At 45.6% G+C, this 24,264-nt stretch overlaps 1 protein-coding gene across 1 annotated transcript in view; it reads right to left on the bottom strand.

Annotated features, from left to right (window-relative positions):
• The window catches only part of LOC126417129 (UNC93-like protein MFSD11), a 187,037-nt gene that overhangs the window by 53,221 nt on the left and 109,552 nt on the right, over positions 1–24,264 (bottom strand). Inside the window, exons 4-5 of the mRNA XM_050085025.1 lie at positions 20,126–20,302; positions 2,977–3,254 (exon numbers count right to left, since the gene is read on the bottom strand). Coding sequence (XP_049940982.1) covers positions 2,977–3,254; positions 20,126–20,302 — 455 coding nt within the window. The remainder of the gene's footprint in view (positions 1–2,976; positions 3,255–20,125; positions 20,303–24,264) is intronic.

Below are 24,264 nucleotides of genomic sequence, written 5' to 3'. Positions count from 1 at the left end.
GGCGCTTCTTGTCCGGAACCTCGCTGCTGCTACGGTCACAAGTTCGAATCCTGCCTCGGGCATGGATGTGTGTGATGTCCTTAGGTTAGTTAGGTTTAAGTAGTTCTGAGTCTAGGGGACTGATGACCTCAGATGTTAAGACCCATAGTGCTTAGAGCCATTTGAAGCATTTTGTAGAGCAAACACGCGCTGTTCTTTAGACAATTTTCTGTTGGTGATGCAGACTTTTCACTCGTACAGTGAATGTACAAATGACGCCAAGACCCAGATTTTCACTTATTAATAACAAACCAGCTTTACCAGTATTCTTTAAACAAATTTCGTTGTGCAAAGTGTTGTGTCTAGGCAAGACAGCCTAGACACAATGAGAGGAAGCCGAAAGGCACGCGCTTAAACTCACGCAGGCTGGCGTGAGGTCTGAAACAGGATACGTAATGAATGCTATAAAGAAAAGTACGTAGCTTCTGGAATACTTAACTTTAATCCACAATTGGTGAACATTGGTCTTGTTGATACAGTATTATCATCTCAATATAACTTGGTGATGGGGCTTTGCTAGGTCGTAGCAATTGACTTAGCTGAAGGCTATGCTAACTATCGTCTCGGCAAATGAGAGCGTATTTGTCAGTGTGGCGTCGCTAGCAAAGTCGGCTGTACAACTGGGGCGAGTGTTAGTACGTCTGTCTAGACCTGCCGTGTGGTGGCGCTCGGTCTGCGATCACTGACAGTGGCGACACGCGGGTCCGACGTATACTAACGGACCGCGGCCGATTTAAAGGCTACCACCTAGCAAGTGTTGTCTGGCGGTGACACCACACAAAGGTTTCTCCATTTTCCAGTGTGGGAGACGTTAATTACATACCTAAAATTTGATCATGGACAGAAGTGTGCAGCGATTAACTGACTTATGGCGCGCCCGGTATTCTACTGCCTTTTCGGCAACTTTGCGTTCAGGAGACTAGTTAAATGACAGAAAGAATGGCTCTGAGCACTATGGGACTTAACACCTGAGGACATCAGTCCCCTAGAACTCAGAACTACTTAAACCTAACTAACCTAAGGACATCATACACATTCATACCCGAAGCAGGATTCGAACCTGCGACCGTAGCGGTCGCGCGGTTCCAGACTGAAGTGCCTAGAAGCGCTGGGCCACACCGGCCGGCTCTGGTAAGGAAACCATTGCCCAGCAGAAAGCATCTCTAGAATGACGAAGTTGTTATTTTCCAAGTCGAACGCTTCCTGAACAGCCGAAATAGGGACTTCTGCTACCAAGGTCTACGCCAAGTAATCCATCATTGCGAAAAATGTTTCTCACTGAAAGGCGAATATGTCAAACAGTAACACCTTCACCCAATTTTGTCTTCAAAGCTTGATTTTTTTCAGGTGATAATTAAAACTATATGACTACCCATCATATTTAATTTTGGTGAAGCCTTTAGGTACATTGTTAGTAGCGTGACCTTATAGAAAATTATTTAAGCAGGGCGAGGAAAGGAGAAACAATTATCAGTGTCTGGCCAAAAGTATCCAGACACCTGTATGTAATTCAGATGCCCTGAGACTGTATAAGAGGGAGGAAGTATTGTGTTGTCAGTATAGAAACAGAATTAGCAGAATGCGCCGATCAGGAGGGATCGGTACTTCAAACGTGGACTAGCCATTGGATGTCGCCTGAGTGAGAAATCCATCAGGGACATTTCAGCCCTTGTAAAGCTGTGCAAGTGGACTGCTGCTGATGTGACTGTGGAGTGGAATGGCGAGGGAACAACCACCTGAAGCAGGGTCAGGCAGACCCCATGTCCTGATGGACAGGAACCGTCGATCATTGAGCATGATATCAGCTGCAAAGTGCTAGCAGGAGTCTAGCTAGGACAATGACTGCATGCAGGGAGTTAAAAACTTTGGAGTAAAATAGTCGAACAGCTCTTCAATAAGCCACACATTTGTTCATCCAGGGTTAAAAGACGCTTGAGGTGGCGAAAGAGTGGGTTGGGGTTGGGTTGTTTGGGGGAAGAGACCAAACAGTAAGGTCATCGATCTCATCGGATTACAGAAGGATGGGGAAGGAAGTCGGCCATTCCCTTTCAGACGAACCATCCTGGCATTTGCCTGGAGCGATTTAGGGAAATCACGGAAACCCTAAATCAAGATGGCTGGACGCGGGATTGAACCGTCGTCCTCCCGAATGTTAGTCCAGCGCGCTAACCACTGCGCCACCTCGCTTGGTGCGTAAAGAGTGACTCCGCTGGACAGTGGATGATTAGAAATGAGTGATTTGGAGTGATCAATGACTCTATAACCTGTGCCAGGCCAATGGAAGGGTTTGGATTTGGTGAATGGATGGAATCACCTGCCATCATCTGTAGTGCCAACAGAGAAGTAGGCAGGAGGTGGTGTTACGGTAAGAGAGTGGTTTTCTTGGTTAGGCTGTGGTTCCCTTATTGTGATTAAAAAAACACTAAATGCAGAAGGAAGGATATGGGCACAGTCTACAGCATTGTGTATTGCATACAGTAGCTGTAACAGTTCGCAGACCATGACTGATTGTTTCAGCATGATAAAGCAGCAACTGTTAGGCAGTAGTTTGTTGAAATGGATTGTACTGCCCAGAGTCCATACTTTAACCCAGTAGAAGATCTTTGAGATGAGTCAGAAAGTCTACTTCGCTCCAGACCCCATCGTCCAACATCACTACTCAGAAAGTCGACTTCGCTCCAGATCCCATCTTCCAACATCACTTCTTTCTCCAGTTTCGGCTCTCCAGCAAGAATAGGCTGCCATTCCTCCAGAGGGATCAGGACACCTCATTAAGTGCTCACAGTAGAATTCAAACCATCATAAAGGCCAAGGGTGGAAGGACCCCGTATTGGAGCCCACAGGTAGGTGGATACCTTTGATCAAATTTTTGGCAATAAAGATAGCATTGGTACGAAATGTCACAGAGGCATGTCGGCGGGACTGCAGGTGGCTTACCGGAGTAGAGGAAGGTGAGGGCCAGAAGGCGCATCTGTGGCGTGGCGGCGAGTCGCAGCGCTCCGCGAAAGGCGTCCATGGGACCGTCGGGCCCGCTGCTGGCGGAGGCGTCGTCCTCAGAGGCGGGGGCGGCGGGGGCGGGCCGCAGCGCCGCCAGCATCGCCAGTCCGACGCCGCACACCCCCGCCAGCACCCCGAACACCAACCGGCGAGTCGACCGGGCGATGCGCGCAGCGCCCGAGAACGCCACGTACACGAACAGGTTGCCGAAGAACATGCTGGAACGCACGGGCCGTCGTTCAGTCACCTCCACTTGGACTATCTGCAGCTGTTAGGAAGTGAACTCGAACAGCCTCGCAGTTGGTGTTTGTGGTGTCACCGCCAGACACCACACTTGCTAGGTGGTAGCTTTTAAATCGGCCGCGGTCCATTAGTATACGTCGGACCCGCGTGTCGCCACTGTCAGTGATAGCAGACCGAGCGCCACCACACGGCAGGTCTAGAGAGACTGACTAGCACTCGCCCCAGTTGTACAGATGACTTTACCAGAAGGGGATCACTGACAATTACGCTCTCAATTGCCGAGACGATAGTTAGCCTAGCCTTCAGCTACATTTGCTACGACCTAGCAAGGCGCGGTATTCAATTGCTAATTAATATTATGAAGCATGTATCATCAAGAGCGATGTTCTACAATAATGGATTAAAGTTAAGTATTCCAGAAGCTAGGTACTTTTCTTTATAGCATTCATTACGTATCCTGTTTCAGACCTCACGCCAGCCTGCGTGAGTTTAAGCGCGTGCCTTTCGGCTTCCTCTCATTGTGTCTAGGCTGTCTTGTCTAGACACAACAGTGTTTTTGTGAGGAATTGGCGGTATTTAACGTAACTGTTAAAATACATCTACATCTACATAAGCACGCTACAAGCCACCGTGAAATGCATATCAGAGGGTACCGTGTACCATGTACCACTACTAGACGTTTCCCTTCCTGTTGGACTCGCAGCTACAGTGAGGGAAAAACGACTGTCGATATGTCTCCGTATGAGCCCAAATTTCTCGTATCTCATCTCCTTACATGATTTACCCATATCTCTGTTATAGACCTCTGCTACGTGAAATGTCCGGTATGCGATGATGTCACGGCTTTTAAACTTTCCACTCCTGGAACTTTATCGACTTTATGTCCACGGACGAGTGCTACGTTTTCCCATCCGTTACCTTGCTGCATGGTATCACTGTTGCTAATAGTAAAGTTCAGAACTGGTTGGTTCAAATGGCTCTGAGCACTATGGGACTTAACATCTTAGGTCATCAGTCCCCTAGAACTTAGAACTACTTAAACCTAACTAACCTAAGGACATCACACAACACCCAGCCATCACGAGGCAGAGAAAATCCCTGACCCCGTCGGGAATCGAACCCGGGAACCCGGGCGTGGGAAGCGAGAACGCTACCGCACGACCACGAGATGCAGTTCAGAACTCCACGACAGAAAACTGATGGATCATGAAGGACGACTTCTGCACCTACATAGTTCTCCATATTATTAGCAATATTGCCTATTGCTTTATACACTGTAAGGCGTGTACGCCTTCTTCTCCTCCTGTAAAATCGTAGCATCTTCTGTGTGAGCGGTCCAATGTTGTTGCTCGAGCGGCTGCACGAAGACTGAAGCCTTCTTACCAGATTCATTACTTACATAGACAAAGCTGTTGCATCCTTGAGCCCCTGGTTCTCGATGTACACTTGGCGCTTCTCGGCTGACGCTAGTAGTCATAAATTTTCAAAGTCCGAAGTCGGGTGGATATCCCGTACGCGTTCTGTAGTAAAACTAGCAGCACGCGTCTCATTTGGCTTTTCATGTTTGTAAACACAGAGCGAGAAGCGATCGGCGGTTGCGTAATTACCAAGGTCAACGCTCACAAAAAGTATCTCCCATGTGGCTGATGCAATGGCTTTGTAATTTATTTTTTATTATTTGGTATTTTACAGGAGAAGAAGGCGTATGCGCCTTACAGTGTATAAAGCAACAGACAATATTGCTATTAATACCTCTAACTACGTTGGTGCACAAGTCATCCTGCATGTCCATCTGTTTTCTGTGGTGGAATTCTGAACTTTACTAATAGCAACAGTGATACCCTGCAGCAAGGATGGGTAATCGTAGCCCTCGTCCGTGGACCCAAAGTCGATAAAGTTCCAGGGCTGGAAAGTTTTAATAGCCGCGACGTCATCGCATACCGGACATTTCACGTCGCAGAGGTTTACAACAAAGATATGGGTAAATCATATTACCTGTCAACCATGCCCTTCGTTCTCAGGACCAGAAATCATCGTAAAATAAATGAATCGGAATCTGTGTCTGTACGGGTTAAAGGTGCTGACAATTGTAAAGAAATTAAACTCGTCGGTGACCTTACCCATTATTATAGAAATTAAATAAACTCTTTCCTTTCCCTTAGTCCTTTCAAAAAAGAATACCAAATAATAAAAAATAAATTACAAAGCCATTGCGTCAGCCACATGGGAGATACTTCGTGTGAGCGTTGACCTTGGTAATTACGCAACCGCCTATCGCTTATCGCTCTGTGTTTACAAACATGCCCATACACGACATGTATGTTGGTGGCAGTAAAATCGTTCTGCAGTCAGCTTCAAATGCCGATTCTCTAAATTTTCTCAATACTGTTTCTGAAAGAGAACATCGCCTTTCCTCCAAGGATTCCCATCCGTTCCCGAACCACTCCGTAACACTTGCGTGTTGTTCTAACCTATCCTTAACAAATCTAGCAGCCCCCTCTCAATTGCTTCGATGTCTTCCTTCAATCCGAACTGGTACAGATCCCAACCATTCCAGTAGTACTCAAGAATAGGTCGCACTAGCGCCCAACATGCGCTCTCCTTTACCGATGAACCTTATCTTCCCAAAATTCTGCCAATAAACCGAAATCGACCATTCGCCTAACCCTGTCACAGACGTCACATGCTCTTCCCATTTCACTTCGCTTTGTGACATTACGCCCAGATATTTAAACGACACAGACTGTGTCAAGTGGGACACTACTAATGCTGTATCTGAAAATTACGGATTTGTTTTTCCTACTCATCCGTATTAACTTAAATTACTTACATTGTCAGTACCTGCGTAAAATAACATGCCACCAGCGCGGAAATGGATTTTCGAAGTGCCCCCATCTGCTGCGAAGTGGCAGCAGCTTCCTTTAACTGTCGTCTGCCGACCTGCGCATTTCGACCATTCTCGTTGCTGTTTCTTTACTACATAACGTGGCACTGCAGTCTTGGCGCACGAGAATGTCTGTGCAGCATTGGTAACCAATTCTCCCTCAAGAACGGAAATCATAGGAGGCAGTGATATCAGATACTGATGTCTGGAGCGAAGCCTATATTCTAACTCGTCCCACAGGTGTTCCACAGGATTCAGGTTGGGACTCCGGGCAACTCAGCTCGTTTTACGGAATGTTACTGTACACGGACCACTGCCTCATAGACGTTGCTTTATGACAGTGCGTTATCATGCTGGTAGAAACAAGTGTCGTCACGGAATTCTTCCTCGATCTTATGCGGTACACATTGTTGAAAATGAATTCGCATCTTTTCGCATTCACCGTTTTCTAGAGGGTAATAAGGGTGCCACAATGAAAGGCTTCTTTTCATGTCTAAGTAAGTTTAAGCCACAAAACTAAAAAAATCATGTAAACCTAAGTAAGAACCGCTGTATTTTTGTATTAATTCCGCGTATTCTGTTTAAATTGTCTTATAATTTAAAACTGTAATTAATTCTTGAATGTGAGAGAGCGTACAGATGTTAAAACTAGTAAAAGAGAGCAGTTGTATTTTTTAATTGGCAAATAACGCATCAGGTGCAGCGGAAACGGCGACAGCAATCAGATTTTATGCGATCAGCCGCGCCGGAAAGGACCGCAGCGACGTTTTCCCACGCACGAGGCTTCCAGAACAGGAAGAGACTGAGGGAATATGACAGTAGAGCTGCCTTCAGTTGTCTACACGAGCGGCATCTGGGTCGCTCTCGCCTGAGGCCAGCTCTCTATTGATGTCTCCGCTCTTATCGATCGCTCTGTCTTAGTGATAGCTCTCTCGAATCATTTTGTAACAGCAAGTTGTGCTTGAAAGATATTTTCAAGGTGTGTAAAGTACACACATCAAAAAAAGTTTTGTATCACTTCAGTTCCGAGAGTTCCGGAACCTGTGCAGAAAATTGGAATAGAGATCAACATAAACATCATTTCCGCCCATTTTAATGCTCATGAAAACCACACATTGAATGTTCCATCACCAGAGGTGGTGGTCCAGATTGCTGTACACACTGGCACCTGTAATACCCAGTAGCACGTCCTCCTGCATTGATGCATGCCTGTTTTCGTCGTGGCATACTATTCACAAGTTCATCAAGGCACTGTTGGTCCAGATTGTCCCACTCCTCAACGGCGATTCGGCGTAGAGCCCTCAAAGTGGTTAGTGGGTCACGTCGTCCATAAATACGCCTTTTCAATCTATCCCAGGCATTGTCGATAGGGTTCGTGTCTGGAGAACATGCTGGCCACTCTAATCGAGGAATGTCGTTATCCTGAAGGAAGTCATTCACAAGATGTGCACGATGGGGGCGCGAATTGTCGTCCATGAAGACGAATGCCTCGCCAATATGCTGCCGAATGGTTGCATTAGCGGTCGGATGATGGCATTCACGTATCGTACAGCCATTACGGCGCCTTCCATGACCACCAGCGACGTACGTCGGCCCCACGCAATGTCACCCCATAACAACAGGGAACCTCCACCTTGCTGCACTCGCTGGACTGTGTCTAAGGCGTTCAGCCTGACCGGGTTGCCTTCAGACACGTCTCCGACGATTGGTTGAACGCATATGCGACACTCATCGGTGAAGAGAATGTGATGCCGATCCTGAGCGGTCCTTTCGGTATGTTGCTGGGCACGTCTATATCGCGTGGCATAGTGTCGTGGTTGCAAAGATGGACCTCGCCATGGACGTCGAGAGTGAAGTTGCGCATCATGCAGCCCATTGTGCACAGTTTGAGTCGTAACACGACGTCCTGTGGGTGCACGAAAAGCATTATTCAACATGGTGGCGTTGCTGTCAACGTTCCTCCGAGCCACAATCCGTAGGTAGCGGGCCGCGCGGGATTAGCCGAGCGGTCTAAGGCGCTGCAGTCATGGACTGTGCAGCTGGTCCCGGCGGAGGTTCGAGTCCTCCCTCGGGCATGGGTGTGTGTGTGTTTGTCCTTAGGATAATTTAGGTTAAGTAGTGTGTAAGCTTAGGGACTGATGACCTTAGCAGTTAAGTCCCATAAGATTTGACACACATTTGAACATTTTCGTAGGTAGCAGTCAACCAGCGCAGTAGTAGCCCTTGGGCGGCCTGAGCGAGACATGTCATCGACAGTTCCTGTGTCTCTGTATCTCCTCCATGTCCGAACAACATCGCTTTGGTTCAGTCCGAGACGCCTGGACGCTTCCTTTGCTGAGAGCGCTTCCTGGCACAAAATAACAACGCGGACGCGATCGAACTGCAGTATTGGCCGTCTAGGCATGGTTGAACTACAGACAACACGAGCCGTGTACCTCCTTGCTGGTGGGAACGACTGGAACTGATCGGCTGTTGGACCCCCTACGTCTAATAGGCGCTGCTCAAAGGGACTGTGTCTGTGGTACAATATCCATAGTCAACGTCTCTCTTCTGGAGTTCTGGGAACCAGGGTGATGCAAAATTTGTTTTGATGTTTGTATTTACCTACGTAAAAGTATCGTCAATTCATGAATAATTGTTATTGTTCACCATTGTTTCATTTCAACAACATTAACCTTGTCCGCCAACTTTGCTATGTTTCAGCTAGGAGAACTGCAAGGCTGCCGACATATTGTTTGCTAGCTGCTGCCGATCATCATCGATCTTAGAATTTTTAGCAGCCACTCATGCGTCCCTGACATCTGTTAAGCCGATCTGTAAATGCAGTTTCCGGGCAGCACTTCTGTGCAGAACGCGCAATAATAATGATCGGCAAACGGCCAAGAAACGATGTGCCCGGTATGTACACTCCACGGTATCAAACCAGGTTAGGCTAAATCTTGAATAATTAATTTTCTCTCTCTTAGTGCTAATTTTACGAGGGCAGTTCAATAAGTAATGCAACACATTTTTTTTCTCGGCCAATTTTGGTTGAAAAAACCGGAAATTTCTTGTGGAATATTTTCAAACATTTCCGCTTCGTCTCGTATAGTTTCATTGACTTCCGACAGGTGGCAGCGCTGTACGGAGCTGTTAAAATGGCGTCTGTAACGGATGTGCGTTGCAAACAACGGGCAGTGATCGAGTTTCTTTTGGCGGAAAACCAGGGCATCTCAGATATTCATAGGCGCTTGCAGAATGTCTACGGTGATCTGGCAGTGGACAAAAGCACGGTGAGTCGTTGGGCAAAGCGTGTGTCATCATCGCCGCAAGGTCAAGCAAGACTGTCTGATCTCCCGCGTGCGGGCCGGCCTGCAATGGCGGAGCGTGCGAACACACTCGTTCGAGATGATCGACGGATCACCATCAAACAACTCAGTGCTCAACTTGACATCTCTGTTGGTAGTGCTGTCACAATTGTTCACCAGTTGGGATATTCAAAGGTTTGTTCCCGCTGGGTCCCTCGTTGTCTAACCGAACACCATAAAGAGCAAAGGAGAACCATCTGTGCGGAATTGCTTGCTCGTCATGTGGCTGATGGTGACAATTTCTTGTCAAAGATTGTTACATGGGTTCATCACTTCGAACCTGAAACAAAACGGAAATCAATGGAGTGGCGCCACACCCACTCCCCTACCAAGAAAAAGTTTAAAGCCATACCCTCAGCCGGTAAAGTCATGGTTACAGTCTTCTGGGACGCTGAAGGGGTTACTCTGTTCGATGTTCTTCCGCATGGTCAAACGATCAACTCTGAAGTGTATTGTGCTACTCTTCAGAAATTGAAGAAACGACTTCAGGGTGTTCGTAGGCACAAAAATCTGAACGAACTTCTCCTTCTTCATGACAACGCAACACCTCACACAAGTCTTCGCACCCGAGAGGAGCTCACAAAACTTCAGTGGACTGTTCTTCCTCATGCACCCTACAGCCCCGATCTCGCACCGTCTGATTTCCATATGTTTGGTCCAATGAAGGACGCAATCCGTGGGAGGCACTACGCGGATGATGAAGAAGTTATTGATGCAGTACGACGTTGGCTCCGACATCGACCAGTGGAATGGTACCGTGCAGCCATACAGGCCCTCATTTCAAGGTGGCGTAAGGCCGTAGCATTTAATGGAGATTACGTTGAAAAATAGTGTTGTGTAGCTAAAAGATTGGTGAATAACCTGGTGTATTTCAATGCTGAATAAAACAACCCCTGTTTCAGAAAAAAAATGTGTTGCATTACTTATTGAACTGCCCTCGTATATGTACTGTGCGATAATTTAATCTTTTCATTTTTTTTTACTTGGCTGATTCTTTTAATTAACGGCAATCCAATTAATTTCCTCTTATCAAAATTTATTTTTAAATTACCACTAAAGAGCGCCACACAAAATAGAAAGAATTTTCTTTTTCGAATGTAACAATTCAATGCCCTAACCACGAAAAACTCATCCATACTGTACCACCACTTCATCCGTATTTCACTCTTCGCACCAAATGTGATGGCATATAAAGTTCTCCAGGCATTCGCCAAGCCAATCCCTTCCATCGGATTTCCACAGGGTACAGCGTGATTAATCACTTGTTTGCAGTTATCCACTGTCCAATGGCGTCTCTCTTTACATCACCTCAAGCGTAGTTTAGCAATGACTGCAGAAATACAGGGCTATTACAAATGATTGAAGCGATTTCATAAATTCACTGTATCTCCATTCATTGACATATGGTCACGACACACTACAGATACGTAGAAAAACTCATAAAGTTTTGTTCGGCTGAAGCCGCACTTCAGGTTTCTGCCACCAGAGCGCTCGAGAGCGCAGTGAGACAAAATGGCGACAGGAGCCGAGAAAGCGTATGTCGTGCTTGAAATGCACTCACATCAGTCAGTCATAACAGTGCAGCGACACTTCAGGACGAAGTTCAACCAAGATCCACCAACTGCTAACTCCATTCGGCGATGGTATGCGCAGTTTAAAGCTTCTGGATGACTCTGTAAGGGGAAATCAACGGGTCGGCCTGCAGTGAGCGAAGAAACGGTTGACCGCGTGCGGGCAAGTTTCACGCGTAGCCCGCGGAAGTCGACGAATAAAGCAAGCAGGGAGCTAAACGTACCACAGCCGACGGTTTGGAAAATCTTACGGAAAAGGCTAAAGCAGAAGCCTTACCGTTTACAATTGCTACAAGCCCTGACACCCGATGACAAAGTCAAACGCTTTGAATTTTCGGCGCGGTTGCAACAGCTCGTGGAAGAGGATGCGTTCAGTGCGAAACTTGTTTTCAGTGATGAAGCAGCATTTTTTCTTAATGGTGAAGTGAAGAGACACAATGTGCGAATCTGTGCGGTAGAGAATCCTCACGCATTCGTGCAGCAAATTCGCAATTCAACAAAAGTTAACGTGTTTTGTGCAATCTCACGGTTTAAAGTTTACGGTCCCTTTTTCTTCTGCGAAAAAAAACGTTACAGGACACGTGTATCTGGATATGCTGGAAAATTGGCTCATGCCACAACTGGAGACCGACAGCGCCGACTTCATCTTTTCAACAGGATGGTGCTCCACCGCACTTCCATCATGATGTTCGGCATTTCTTAAACAGGAGATTGGAAAATCGATGGATCGGTCGTGGTGGGGATCATGATCAGCAATTTATGTCATGGCCTCCACGCTCTCCTGACTTAACCCCATGCGATTTCTTTCTGTGGGGTTATGTGAAAGATTCAGTGTTTGAACCTCCTCTACCAAGAAACGTGCCAGAACTGCGTGCTCGCATCAACGATGCTTTCGAACTCATTGATGGAGACATGCTGCGCCGAGTTTGGGAGGAACTTGATTATCGGCTTGATGTCTGCCGAATCACTAAAGGGGCACATATCGAACATTTGTGAATGCCTAAAAAAACTTTTTGAGTTTTTGTATGTGTGTGCAAAGCATTGTGAAAATATCTCAAATAATAAAGTTAATGTAGAGCTGTGAAATCGCTTCAATCATTTGTAATAACCCTGTATGTGGTTTAGCAGGATCCGTTTGTCCACTGTATCCCATTCTTTTTAACTCCCTTCTCACTGTCACTGTGTTGAAATATCGGTAATGGGTTTGTTACACGAATGACAGACAAAGACTAGTCCACTTTCGCAGTGATTGAGTTCTCCTGGCTGACACTTCTATTACTGCCCCACCCCCTTTTAAACTGGCGGGTCGTCTCTTGACATCTACTGGTCAGTTCCGCATTGAGCCATGCTGGCCCTGGCTTATGCATTGGTTTAAACCTTGACAGTTACTCGGCGTTGGTTTCCCGCGGTTATTGCGGTTATGCCGTGGTTCTTCCTCTTTCTACGTGTGGCAGCAGCGGTGTGTATCGATATTCGAACCTTGTACTATCTTTAGTGCTTATAGTTTCCGGCTAGCTGATGTGTGGCAGTCGGTCGGTTGGTGTGGATCAACCAGGAAATCTCTGTGCGGCGCAGTGGGCCGGGCCCGCTGGCAGTCTCTACGTAGTGTCGGAGTGTGTGGGAGCTGTTCCGATTGCTACGAGGTTCATGGCTCACCGACCCAGGGCATCGAAGTTGAGTCGTGATTTAATTACCGAAGCCAGTCTGTTCACATTGTGCCATTGGTTTTCATAGTTCGCTGTTGGGGGTATTCCCGTGAGCAACAGCGAGTGTTCGAGTTGGCGAAAGTTTGGCCACTGTCATGTGGAGTTTAACTGTATTTTGGTTATTTGAAGTCCAAGTGCACCAGCGGAATTTTCTGCCTTGTGGCCATTAGCGTTCCGGTTACCTGCCCTGGCCGCTGACGTAAAATTCAGGCAGTGTCCTTTCCTTACCGTGTTGTCGCTGTCCAAAACGTGTGTGTGGTTTTGACAGTTTATGCATACTTGGTTGTGGGCGGCTAGTCCTTCTACGTTTCGGCTTTGGAGTTCCTTGTGTACTGGTCGGGTGGAAAGCGAGTCGTCTTGTCGTTAGGTCCGTTGACTGTCTCTTGGTTCAAAATGGCTCTGAGCACTATGGGACTCAACTGCTGAGGTCATTAGTCCCCTAGAACTTAGAACGAGTTAAACCTAACTAACCTAAGGACATCACAAACATCCATGCACGAGGCAGGATTCGAACCTGCGACCGTGACTGTCTCTTGGTTGGGCTGCCGGCGGATCGGATATAGTTGGGCCGACTACCTGTCTCCCCTAAGCGAATCTTAATATTTCAGGTGCAGACCGACCACCGGAAACTTCTGAGCGCCGCTGGCTGTACTGCCTTTTCTTATTAGAGTTTGAATGTGTATTTTAGTGGCTCATAGCCGATGGTTCGAATTTGTAAGCTTTTACTTGGGTTAAATAATGGGCCTTCAGCTGTTTTAAAATTGAAAGTTCCTTACTTGTCAAGTCTTGCATTGTTTGGGCCTTCAGCCTCATTTGAAATATTATTTAAGGATAAAACCTTGCGCTTTCTGCCTTTTGAAAATTTATTGTAGTTGTGTTTTAAATCTTGGACCTTCAGCCGTTTTAAAAATTAAAGAGGCTGTGCCCTTAAGCCATAAGATTGTCTGACTTATTCAGTCGATAGTTAAGCTCGGAAATTAGCGCTGTAATGTTTGGGCAACTAAATAAAGGTATGTGTGTTCGAGTGTAACTGACAGCCGCTCATTTTTGGCCCCTTTCCACAATTCCAACTAGCTGTTCTGTCCTGCGGATTTAACCAGGCCTTTCACGCATTACATCTACATCTACGTACATACTCCACAATCCACCATACGGTGCGTGGCGGAGGTTACCTCGTATCACAACTACCATCTTCTCTCCCTGTTCCACTGCCAAACAGAACGAGGGAAAAATGACTGCCTATATGCCTTTGTACGAACCCTAATCTCTCTTACCTTATCTTTGTGGTCTTTCCGCGAGATATAAGTTGGCGGCAGTAAAACTGTACTGCAACCAGCCTCAAATGCTGGTTCTCTAATCTCCCTCAGTAAAGATTCACGAAAAGAACGCCTCCTTTCCTCCAAGGACTCCCACCCGAGTTTCTGAAGCATTTCCGTAACACTCGCGTGATGATCAAACCTACCCGTAACAAATCTAGCAGCCCGCCTCTGAATTGCTTCTATGTCCTCCCCCAATCCGACCTGATAGGGATCCCAAACGCTCGAGCAGTACTCAAGAATAGGTCGTATTAGTGTTTTATGAGCGGTCTCCTTTACAGATGAACCACATCTTCCCAAAATTCTACCAATGAACCGAAGACGACTATCCGCCCTCCCCACAACTGCCATTACATGGTTGTCCCACTTCATATCGCTCTGCAATGTTACGCCCAAATATTTAATCGACGTGACTGTGAACCGCTACACTACTAATGGAGTATTCAATTATTACGGGATACTTTTTCCTATTCATTTGCATTAAGTTACATTTATCTATATTTAGAGTTAGCTGCCATTCTTTAAACCAATCACAAATCCTGTCCAAGTCATCTTGTATCCTCCTACAGTCACTCAACGACGACACCTTCCCGTACACCACAGCATCATCAGCAAACAGCCGCACATTGTTATCGACCCTAGCCAAAAGATCATTTATATAGATAGAAAACAACAGCGGACCTACCACACTTCGCCGCGCGGGATTAGCCTAAGCCGAGCGGTGTCAGGCGCAGCAGTCATGGGATGTGCGGCTGGTCCCGGCGGAGGTTCGAGTCCTCCCTCGGGCGTGGGTGTGTGTGTTTGTCCTTAGGATAATTTAGGTTAAGTAGTGTGTAAGCTTAGGGACTGATAACCTTAGCAGTTAAGTCCCATAAGATTTCACACACATTTGAACACACCTACCACACTTCCCTGAGGCACTCCATATGATACCCTCACCTCCGATGAATACTCACCATCGAGGACAACGTACTGGGTTTTATTACTTAAGAAGTCTTCGAGCCACTCACATATTTGGGAACCAATCCCATATGCCCGTACCTTAGTTAGCAGTCTGCAGTGGGGGGCCGAGTCAAACGCTTTCCGGAAGTCCAGGAATATGGCATCCGTCTGATACCCTTCATCCGTGGTTCGCAAGATATCATGTGATACGTAGGGGTGACCGGCCACTTTTGACCAGATAGCGTTTACAGGACGGCCGTCAGTATTTTTTCGCGCGCATTCAAACATTCTGCGTGGTGTCTGTTTGTTCTAAGTCGTGTCTCCCTACTACTTTCACGCAACGACGCTCTGAGCGTGTTTTTTAGGGAATTGACTAGTTTGAACCTGGGACCTGTTGCTGTTGCTGGTAAGGAGACGCCAGACCACACATGACATGTAGAGTTCAGAAGAGTTCAGTGAGACTAGCGATGATATTTCCCCTCCCCCCTCCCTGAACCATGGACCTTGCCGTTGGTGGGGAGGCTTGCGTGCCTCAGCGATACAGATAGCCGTACCGTAGGTGCAACCACAACGGAGGGGTATCTGCTGAGAGGCCAGACAAACGTGTGGTTCCTGAAGAGGGGCAGCAGCCTTTTCAGTGGTTGCAAGTCTGGATGATTGGCTGATCTGGCCTTGTAACAATAACCAAAACGGCCTTGCTGTGCTGGTACTGGGAATGGCTGAAAGCAAGGGGAAACTACGGCCGTAATTTTTCCCGAGGGCATGCAGCTTTACTGTATGATTACATGATGATGGCGTCCTCTTGGGTAAAATATTCCGGATCTCCGGGCGAGGACTACTCAAGAAGATGTCGTTATCAGGAGAAAGAAAACTGGCGTTCTACGGATCGGAGCGTGGAATGCCAGATCACTTAATCGGGCAGGTAGGTTAGAAAATTTAAAAAGGGAAATGAATAGGTTAGAGTTAGATATAGTGGGAATTAGTGAAGTTCGGTGGCAGGAGGAACAATACTTCTGGTCAGGTGACTAAAGGGTTATAAACACAAAATCAAATAGGGGTAATGCAGGAGTAGGTTTAATAATGAATAGGAAAATAGGAATGCGCGTAAGCTACTACAAACAGCATAGTGAACGCATTATTGTGGCCAAGATAGATACGAAGCCCACGCCTACTACAGTAGTACAAGTTTATATGCCAACTAGCTCTGCAGATTACGAAGAAATTGAAGAAATGTATGATAAAATAAAAGAAATTATTCAGATTGTGAAGGGAGACGAAAATTTAATAGTCATGGATGACTGGAATTCGATAGTAGGAAAAGGAAAAGAAGGAAACGTAGTAGGTGAATATGGATTGGGGCTAAGAAATGAAAGAGGGAGCCGCCTGGTAGAATTTTGCACAGAGCACAACTTCAAGAATCATGAAAGAAGGCTGTATACATGGAAGAAGCCTGGAGATACTGACAGGTTTCAGATAGATTATATAATGGTAAGACAGAGATTTAAGAACCAGGTTTTAAATTGTAAGACATTTCCAGGGGCAGATGTGAATTCTGACCACAATATATTTGTTATGACCTGTATATTAAAACAGAAGAAACTGCAAAAAGGTGGGATTTTAAGGAGATGGGATCTGGATAAATTGACTAAACCAGAGGTGGTACAGAGTTTCAGGGAGAACATAACGGAACAATTGACAGGAATGGGGGACAATACATTGGAATGGGGGAAAGAAATAGAGTAGAAGAAGAATGGGTAGCTTTGAGGGATGAAGTAATGAAGGCAGCAGAGGATAAAGAAGGAAAAAAGACGAGGGCTAGTAGAAATCCTTGGGTGACAGAAGAAATACTGAGTATAATTGATGAAAGGAGAAAATATAAAATGCAGTAAATGAAGCAGGCAAAAAGGAATACAAAAGTCTCAAAAATGAGATCGAAAGGAAATGCAAAATGGCTAAGCAGGCATGGCTAGAGGATAAATGTAAGGATGTAGAGGCTTATCTCACTAGGGGTAAGATAGATACAACCTACAGGAAAATTAAAGAGACCTTCAGAGAAAAGAGAACCACTTGTATGAATATCAAAAGCTCAGATGGAAACCCAGCTCTAAGCAAAGAAGAGAAAGCAGAAAGGTGGAAGGAGTATATAGAGGGTCTATACAAGGGCGATGTACTTGAGGACAATATTATGGAAATGGAAGAGGATGTAGATGAAGATGAAATGGGAGATATAATACTGCGTGAAGAGTTTGACAGAGCACTGAAAGACCTGAGTCGAAACAAGGCCCCCGGAGTAGACAACATTCCATTGGAACTACTGACTGCCCTGGGAGAGCCAGTCCTGACAAAACTCTACCATCTGGTGAGCAAGATGTATGAAACAGGCGAAATACGCTCAGACTTCAAGAAGAATATAATAATTCCAATCCCAAAGAAAGCAGGTGTTGACAAATGTGAAAATTACCGAACTATCAGTTTAATAAGTCACGGCTGCAAAATACTAACGCGGATTCTTTACAGACGAATGGAAAAACTAATAGAAGCCGACCTCGGGGAAGATCAGTTTGGATTCCATAGAAATGTTGGAACACGTGAGGCAATACTGACCCTACGACTTATCTTAGAAGCTAGATTAAGGAAAGGCAAACCTACGTTTCTGTCATTTGTAGACTTGGAGAAAGCTTTTGACAATGTTGACTGGAATACGCTCTTTCAAATTCTAAAGGTGGCAGGGGTAAAATACAGGGAGCGAAAGGCTATTTACAATTTGTACAGAAACCAGATGGCAGTTATCAGAGTCGAGGGACATGAAAGGGAAGCAGTGGTTGGGAAGGGAGTGAGACGGGGCTGTAGTCTCTCCTCGATGTTATTCAATCTGTATATTGAACAAGCAGTGAAGGAAACAAAAGAAAAATTCGGAGTAGGTATTAAAATCCATGGAGAAGAAATAGAAACTTTGAGGTTCGCCGATGACATCGTAATTCTGTCAGAGACAGCAAAGGACTTGGAAGAGCAGTTGAATGGAATGGACCGTGTCTTGAAAGGAGGGTATAAGATGAACATCAACAAAAGCAAAACGAGGAGAATGGAATGTAGTCGAATTAAGTCGGGTGATGCTGAGGGAATTAGATTAGGAAATGAGGCACTTAAAGTAGTAAAGGAGTTTTGCTATTTGGTGAACAAAATAACTGATGATGGTCGAAGTAGAGAGGAAATAAAATGTAGACTGGCAATGGCAAGGAAAGCGTTTCTGAAGAAGAGAAATTTGTGAACATCGAGTATAGATTTAAGTGTCAGGAAGTCGTTTCTGAAAGTGTTTATATGGAGTGTAGCCATGTATGGAAGTGAAACATGGACGATAAATAGTTTGGACAAGAAGAGAATAGAAGCTTTCGAAATGTAGTGCTACAGAAGAATGCTGAAGATTATATGGGTAGATCACATAACTAATGAGGAGGTACTGAATAGAATTGGCGAGAAGAGGAGTATGTGGCACAACTTGACTAGAAGAAGGGATCGGTTGGTAGGACATGTTCTGAGGCATCAAAGGATCACAAATTTAGCATTGGAGGGCAGCGTGGAGGGTAAAAATCGTAGAGGGAGACCAAGAGATGAATACACTAAGCAGATTCAGAAGGATGTAGGTTGCAGTAGGTACTGGGAGATGAAGAAGCTTGCACAGGATAGAGTAGCATGGAGAGCTGCATCAAACCAGTCTCAGGACTGAAGACCACAACAACAACAACAGCGATGATATAATCAAATACGTATCTGATTTCAGCGTCAGCTCCACTGCACTCCCTGTAAAAGAATCTTAATACTAACTAAATTTAGTGGAAGGGGTTCAAGGCTTTCCTATTTTTTAGTTAGCTGGTAAAATAACGTCGAAAAAGCAGTTAAGGCTACCATTGGAATTTTTATTCTACTCACAAAACATTGTTTATAAATTGCACTATTGGTAAAAGGAAATATTTTAATACAGGATGATAAAAACCAACTGTGTTCAACAAAAATGTGAACGAATATTCCCTGAGTGGGTTTCCAGGTTCTACAATGGATCGAAGGATGACCTATGCAATATCACATCTATAATCTAGGTTTAAGTTAAGTTTCATAAAAGAGAAAACTATCAAAATGGTCTACAGTGACCCTCAATTATCTTTAATTACTTATCTAACTTGTCGTAAATTACAGTGGCTGATGTGGCTTCTCAATAATTATATAACAGAAAAATCATCGCGTTTCAGATTTTAACTTATGTAGCAAATGTGAATACCATGAGCTTTAATTGACGATCGACACTGGTATTACGCAAAAGGGATGTAACAGATGAGACTTCTGCAGTTCTGAGTGAAGCCTTACGCTCTCTTATGCGGCATCGTGTGCGTTCATTACCTTGTCGGTGGTTAGGCAGCGCCAGCGGGCGGCGGGCAGCGCAGCTCCACACATCTCGCCGTCTCGGAAGCAACTCCTTTCTAACCACTCCTTATTACAATTTACCAAAGTTGGTTTGATAAAAAGGTATTTGTCTGTGTGTTCAACTGACCAATCAGGATCTCAATGCTAACTTTAAGCTCCGCCTACAAAAATTCTGTCTATCCAATGGGAAACGTTATACTTTTCGTGGTGGGGCAATTTTTTTAATGTTTACAACGTAACAGAGACGCGTATAGTCTCATGCTAAAACTTTCAGCTGGTGTGGCCCTTTTAGTGTTATCGTAAGATCTATACTGTTCTTCTGGAGGGCTCCATCTTTTAACATCTGTTTCATGGTGGGAAGGTATGCCATGCATTTAGGAGTTCTTGTGCTAGTCTGTGGTATTCCATTTGCTCACTCGTTGATCGTATTACTTTGCTTAATTTAATGTCAGGATTTATTCGGAGCAATGTGACATACTTCCGGATTTGCTACCATGTCAGGGTTTTCATGGAAGGTGTTGGATTTGCCCGACACCTTACAGCATCATTAAAAAAAGGACTAGTAGGAAAGGGGGGCAGATGGTACTGGTCGGTAGCGCCCTATGCCACTGCAGAGATGTAGATATGGCTGCAGGAATATGGAAGCTGGGAGGCGTGTACCCACCTGCACTGCAGCAGCGCCCAGAAGACGGCCGAGTTCCTGGAGACGGTGTCCGGGTCGGAGTTCTGGGCCAGGTAGGCGCCCTGGCCAGTCCAGAGAAGGGCTGCGCCGAAGCCCACCAGTGCAGAGGCGGCGTACAGCAGCCACGTGCTCTCCGCCAAGAACGACGCGATGAACAGCCTGTGACAGCCGCAAACCAAACTCTGTGCACTCTCCAGGTGTGCGCTCTAGTCAGTCACATCAGATGGAACACTTAGCCGCATGGTTAAATGAGACTCCTACCACGCCTCTGCATGGATTAATGGAGGAGACATTTAGGTACATCTACATCTCCATGGAGTATAATGACTTTTCTGGAGACTAGAAATCTACACTGTAGGAATCAGCATAGGGTTCGAAAAAGACGATCGTGTGAAACCCAACTCGCGCAATTCGTCCACGAGACTCAGAGGGCCATAGACACGGGTCCCCAGGCAGATGCCGTGTTTCTTGACTTCCGCAAGGCATTTGATACAGTTCCCCACAGTCGTTTAATGAACAAAGTAAGAGCATATGGACTATCAGACCAATTGTGTGATTGGATTGAAGAGTTCCTAGATAACAGAACGCAGCATGTCATTCTCAATGGAGAGAAGTCTTCCGAAGTAAGAGTGATTTCAGGTGTGCCGCAGGGGAGTGTCGTAGGACCGTTGCTATTCACAATATACATAAATGACCTTGTGGATGACATCGGAAGTTCACTGAGGCTTTTTGCGGATGATGCTGTGGTATACCGAGAGGTTGTAACAATGGAAAATTGTACTGAAATGCAGGAGGATCTGCAACGAATTGACGCATGGTGCAGGGAATGGCAATTGAGTCTCAATGTAGACAAGTGTAAACTGCTGCGAATACATATAAAGAAAGATCCTTTATCATTTAGCTACTATATAGCAGGTCAGCTACTGGAAGCAGTTAATTCCACAAATTATCTGGGAGTACGCATTAGGGGTGATTTAAAATGGAATGATCATATAAAGTTGATCGTCGGTCAAACAGACGCCAGACTGAGATTCATTGGAAGAATCCTAAGGAAATGCAATCCGAAAACAAAGGAAGTAGGTTACAGTACGCTTGTTCGCCCACTGCTTGAATACTGCTCAGCAGTGTGGGATCCGTACCAGATAGGGTTGATACAAGAGATAGATAAGATCCAACGGAGAGCAGCGCGCTTCATTACTGGATTATTTAGTAATCGCGAAAGCGTTACGGAGATGATAGATAAACTCCAGTGGAAGACTCTGCAGGACAGACGCTCAGTAGCTCGGTACGGGCTTTTGTTGAAGTTTCGAGAACATACCTTCACCGAGGAGTGAAGCAGTATATTGCTCCCTTCTACGTACATCTCGCGAAGAGACCATGAGGATAAAATCAGAGAGATTAGAGCCCACACAGTGGCATACCGACAATCCTTCTTTCCACGAACAATACGAGACTGCAATAGAAGGGAGAACCGATAGAGGTACTCAAGGTACCCTCCGCCACACACCGTCAGGTGGCTTGCAGAGTATGGATGTAGATGTAGATGTAGATACTCTGAAAATCACATTTAAGTACCTGGCAGACGGTTCAACGAATCACCTTCACAATTCTCTATTATTCCAATCTCGTATAGCGCGCGGAAAGAATGAACATCTATATCTTTCCGTACGAACTCTGATTTCCCTTATTTTATCGTGATGATCGTTCCACCCTATGTAGGTCGGTGTCAACAAAATATTTTCGCATTCGGAGGAGAAAGTTGGTTATTGGAATTTCGTGAGCAGATTCCGTAGGAATGAAAAACGCCCTTCTTTTAACGATTTCCAGCCCAAATCCTGTATCATTTCTGTGACACTCTCTCCCATATTTCGCGATAATACAAAACGTGCTGCCTTTCTTTGAACATTTTCGATGTACTCCGTCAGTCCTATCTGGTAAGGATCCCACACCGCGCAGCAGTAGTCTAAAAGAGGACGGACAAGCATAGTGTAGGCGGTCTCCTTAGTAGATGTGTTACATTTTCTAAGTGTCCTGCCAATAAAACGCAGTCTTTGATTAGCTTTCCCCACAACATTTTCTATGTGTTCCTTTCAAATTAAGTTGTTCGTAATTGTAGTACCTAGGTATTTAGTTGAATTTACGGCTTTTAGATTAGACTGATTTATCGTGTAAGCGAAGTTTAACGAGTTCCTTTTTGCACTGATGTGGATGACCTCACACTTTTCGTTATTCAGGGTCAACTGCCACTTTTCGCACCATTCCGATGTTTTTTCTAAATCAAATGGTTGAAATGGCTCTGAGCACTATGGGACTTAACTGCTGAGGTCATCAGTCCCCTAGAACTTAGAGCTGCTTAAACCTAACTAACCTAGCGACATCGCACACATCCATGCCCGAGGCAGGATACGAACCTGCGACCGTAGCAATCGCGCGGTTCCAGACTGCAGTGCCTAGAACCGCTCGGCCACCATGGCCAGCTTTGTAAATCGTTTTGCAGTTTGTTTTGATCTTCTGATGACTTTATTAGTCGATAAACGACAACGTCATCTGCAAACAACCTAAGACGGCTGCTCAGATTGTCTCCCAAATCGTTTATCTAAATAAGGAACAGCAAAGGGCCTATAAAACTACCTTGTGGAACGCCAGAAATCACTTCTGTTTTACTCGATGAGTTTCAGTCAGTTACTACGAACTGTGACCTCTCTGACAGGAAATCACAAATCCAGTCGCATAACTGAGACGATATTCCATAAGGACGCAATTTCAATACGAGCCGCTTGTGTGGTACAGTGTCAAAAGTCTTCCGGAAATCCAGAAATACGGAATCGATCTGAAATCCCTTGTCAATAGCCTGCGGTTCTACTATTAGTACATCGTGTATCAGAAACAGTATTACAAATGCGCGGCCAACTTGTCGCTGTTGTGGTCTTTTAGTCAGGTTGTGCTATGAATTTCCTGTTTCCTCAGTTCGATTCAGTACCGCCTCATTGGTTATCATATCTACTCAGCTTCAGCATTCTTCTGTAGCACGAGATACGAAAACATTCTTTTCTCTTCTCGCCTGATCTACACTGCCGGAAAAAAAATAGTACACGTGGAAAGACGACGTCGGTTTTGATCCGATGACGGCATAAGTCACCTAGAGGATAGTAGATGTACTGATAATGTTTTCAACGTCGTCCGCCAACGGATAGCGTAGCAGAATAGCTACCAGAGTGCCGTCTGTGTCTAATAGGAAACGTTAACAGGCAGAAGACTCAATGTGGTGCAAACGTGAGAAGCAAGCAGGAAACCATGCCACAGGGACGCACTCGTGTTTCCTACAGCCAACAGAGCGAGTTTGGAAGGGGTCAAATAGTGGCCTTCCATTGGCGGGACGGTCCTTCCGGAGAAATACCACGGAAGTTGGACGTGCTGCTTCAGTTGTGCAATGGTGCTGGTGTCAGTGGTCGCGTGAACATTCGTATCGTCGTATTGTGAGCGCAGCAATGGCATACCGTACAGCTACCACAGCACATATAAGAGGGCTTGTGAGCCCAGACTTGTCGACACGAACTGTTGTGAACTGGTTATTAGCAGTGGGACTACAGGCACGTACACCTCTTTTTGTAGACACTCGTCGCCAGTTTTGGAAAGGCCTCGTCGCTACTGCTGTGGAGGCCAAGCTGTCACTCTCGTTACGTTTGGCCGAGTTTGTGAGTTCGTGAAACGGCTTCTGGTACAATAAACTGTTCAAATCAAATGTGTGTGAATACCTAAGGGACCAAACTGCTGAGGTCATCGGTGCCCACACTTACACACTACTTAAACTAACTTACGCTAAGAATAACACACACACACACACACACACACACACACACACACACACACACACACACACACTGTAAGTAGGCTGTTTGGGTTTTTATGTTAGTAAGGCCACGTAGCGCTCTGTATGAAAATCACTGATTGCGGTGTGTGCAGTCTGTGACTGGTTTGCATTGTTGGATTATTCGCTAGTGTAGCGTTGGGCAGTTGGATGTGAGCCGCCAGCAGTGGTGGATGTGGGGAGAGAGATGCCAGAGTTTTGAGAGGTTGCTATGAGCGGACGATCTGGACGCGTGTCCGTCAGAAAAAGAAAA

Source organism: Schistocerca serialis, chromosome 8 (assembly GCF_023864345.2).
Source record: "Schistocerca serialis cubense isolate TAMUIC-IGC-003099 chromosome 8, iqSchSeri2.2, whole genome shotgun sequence".
In the NCBI taxonomy this organism is placed as follows: Eukaryota; Metazoa; Arthropoda; class Insecta; order Orthoptera; family Acrididae; genus Schistocerca; species Schistocerca serialis.
This window is presented reverse-complemented; position numbering and strand designations above follow the sequence as displayed.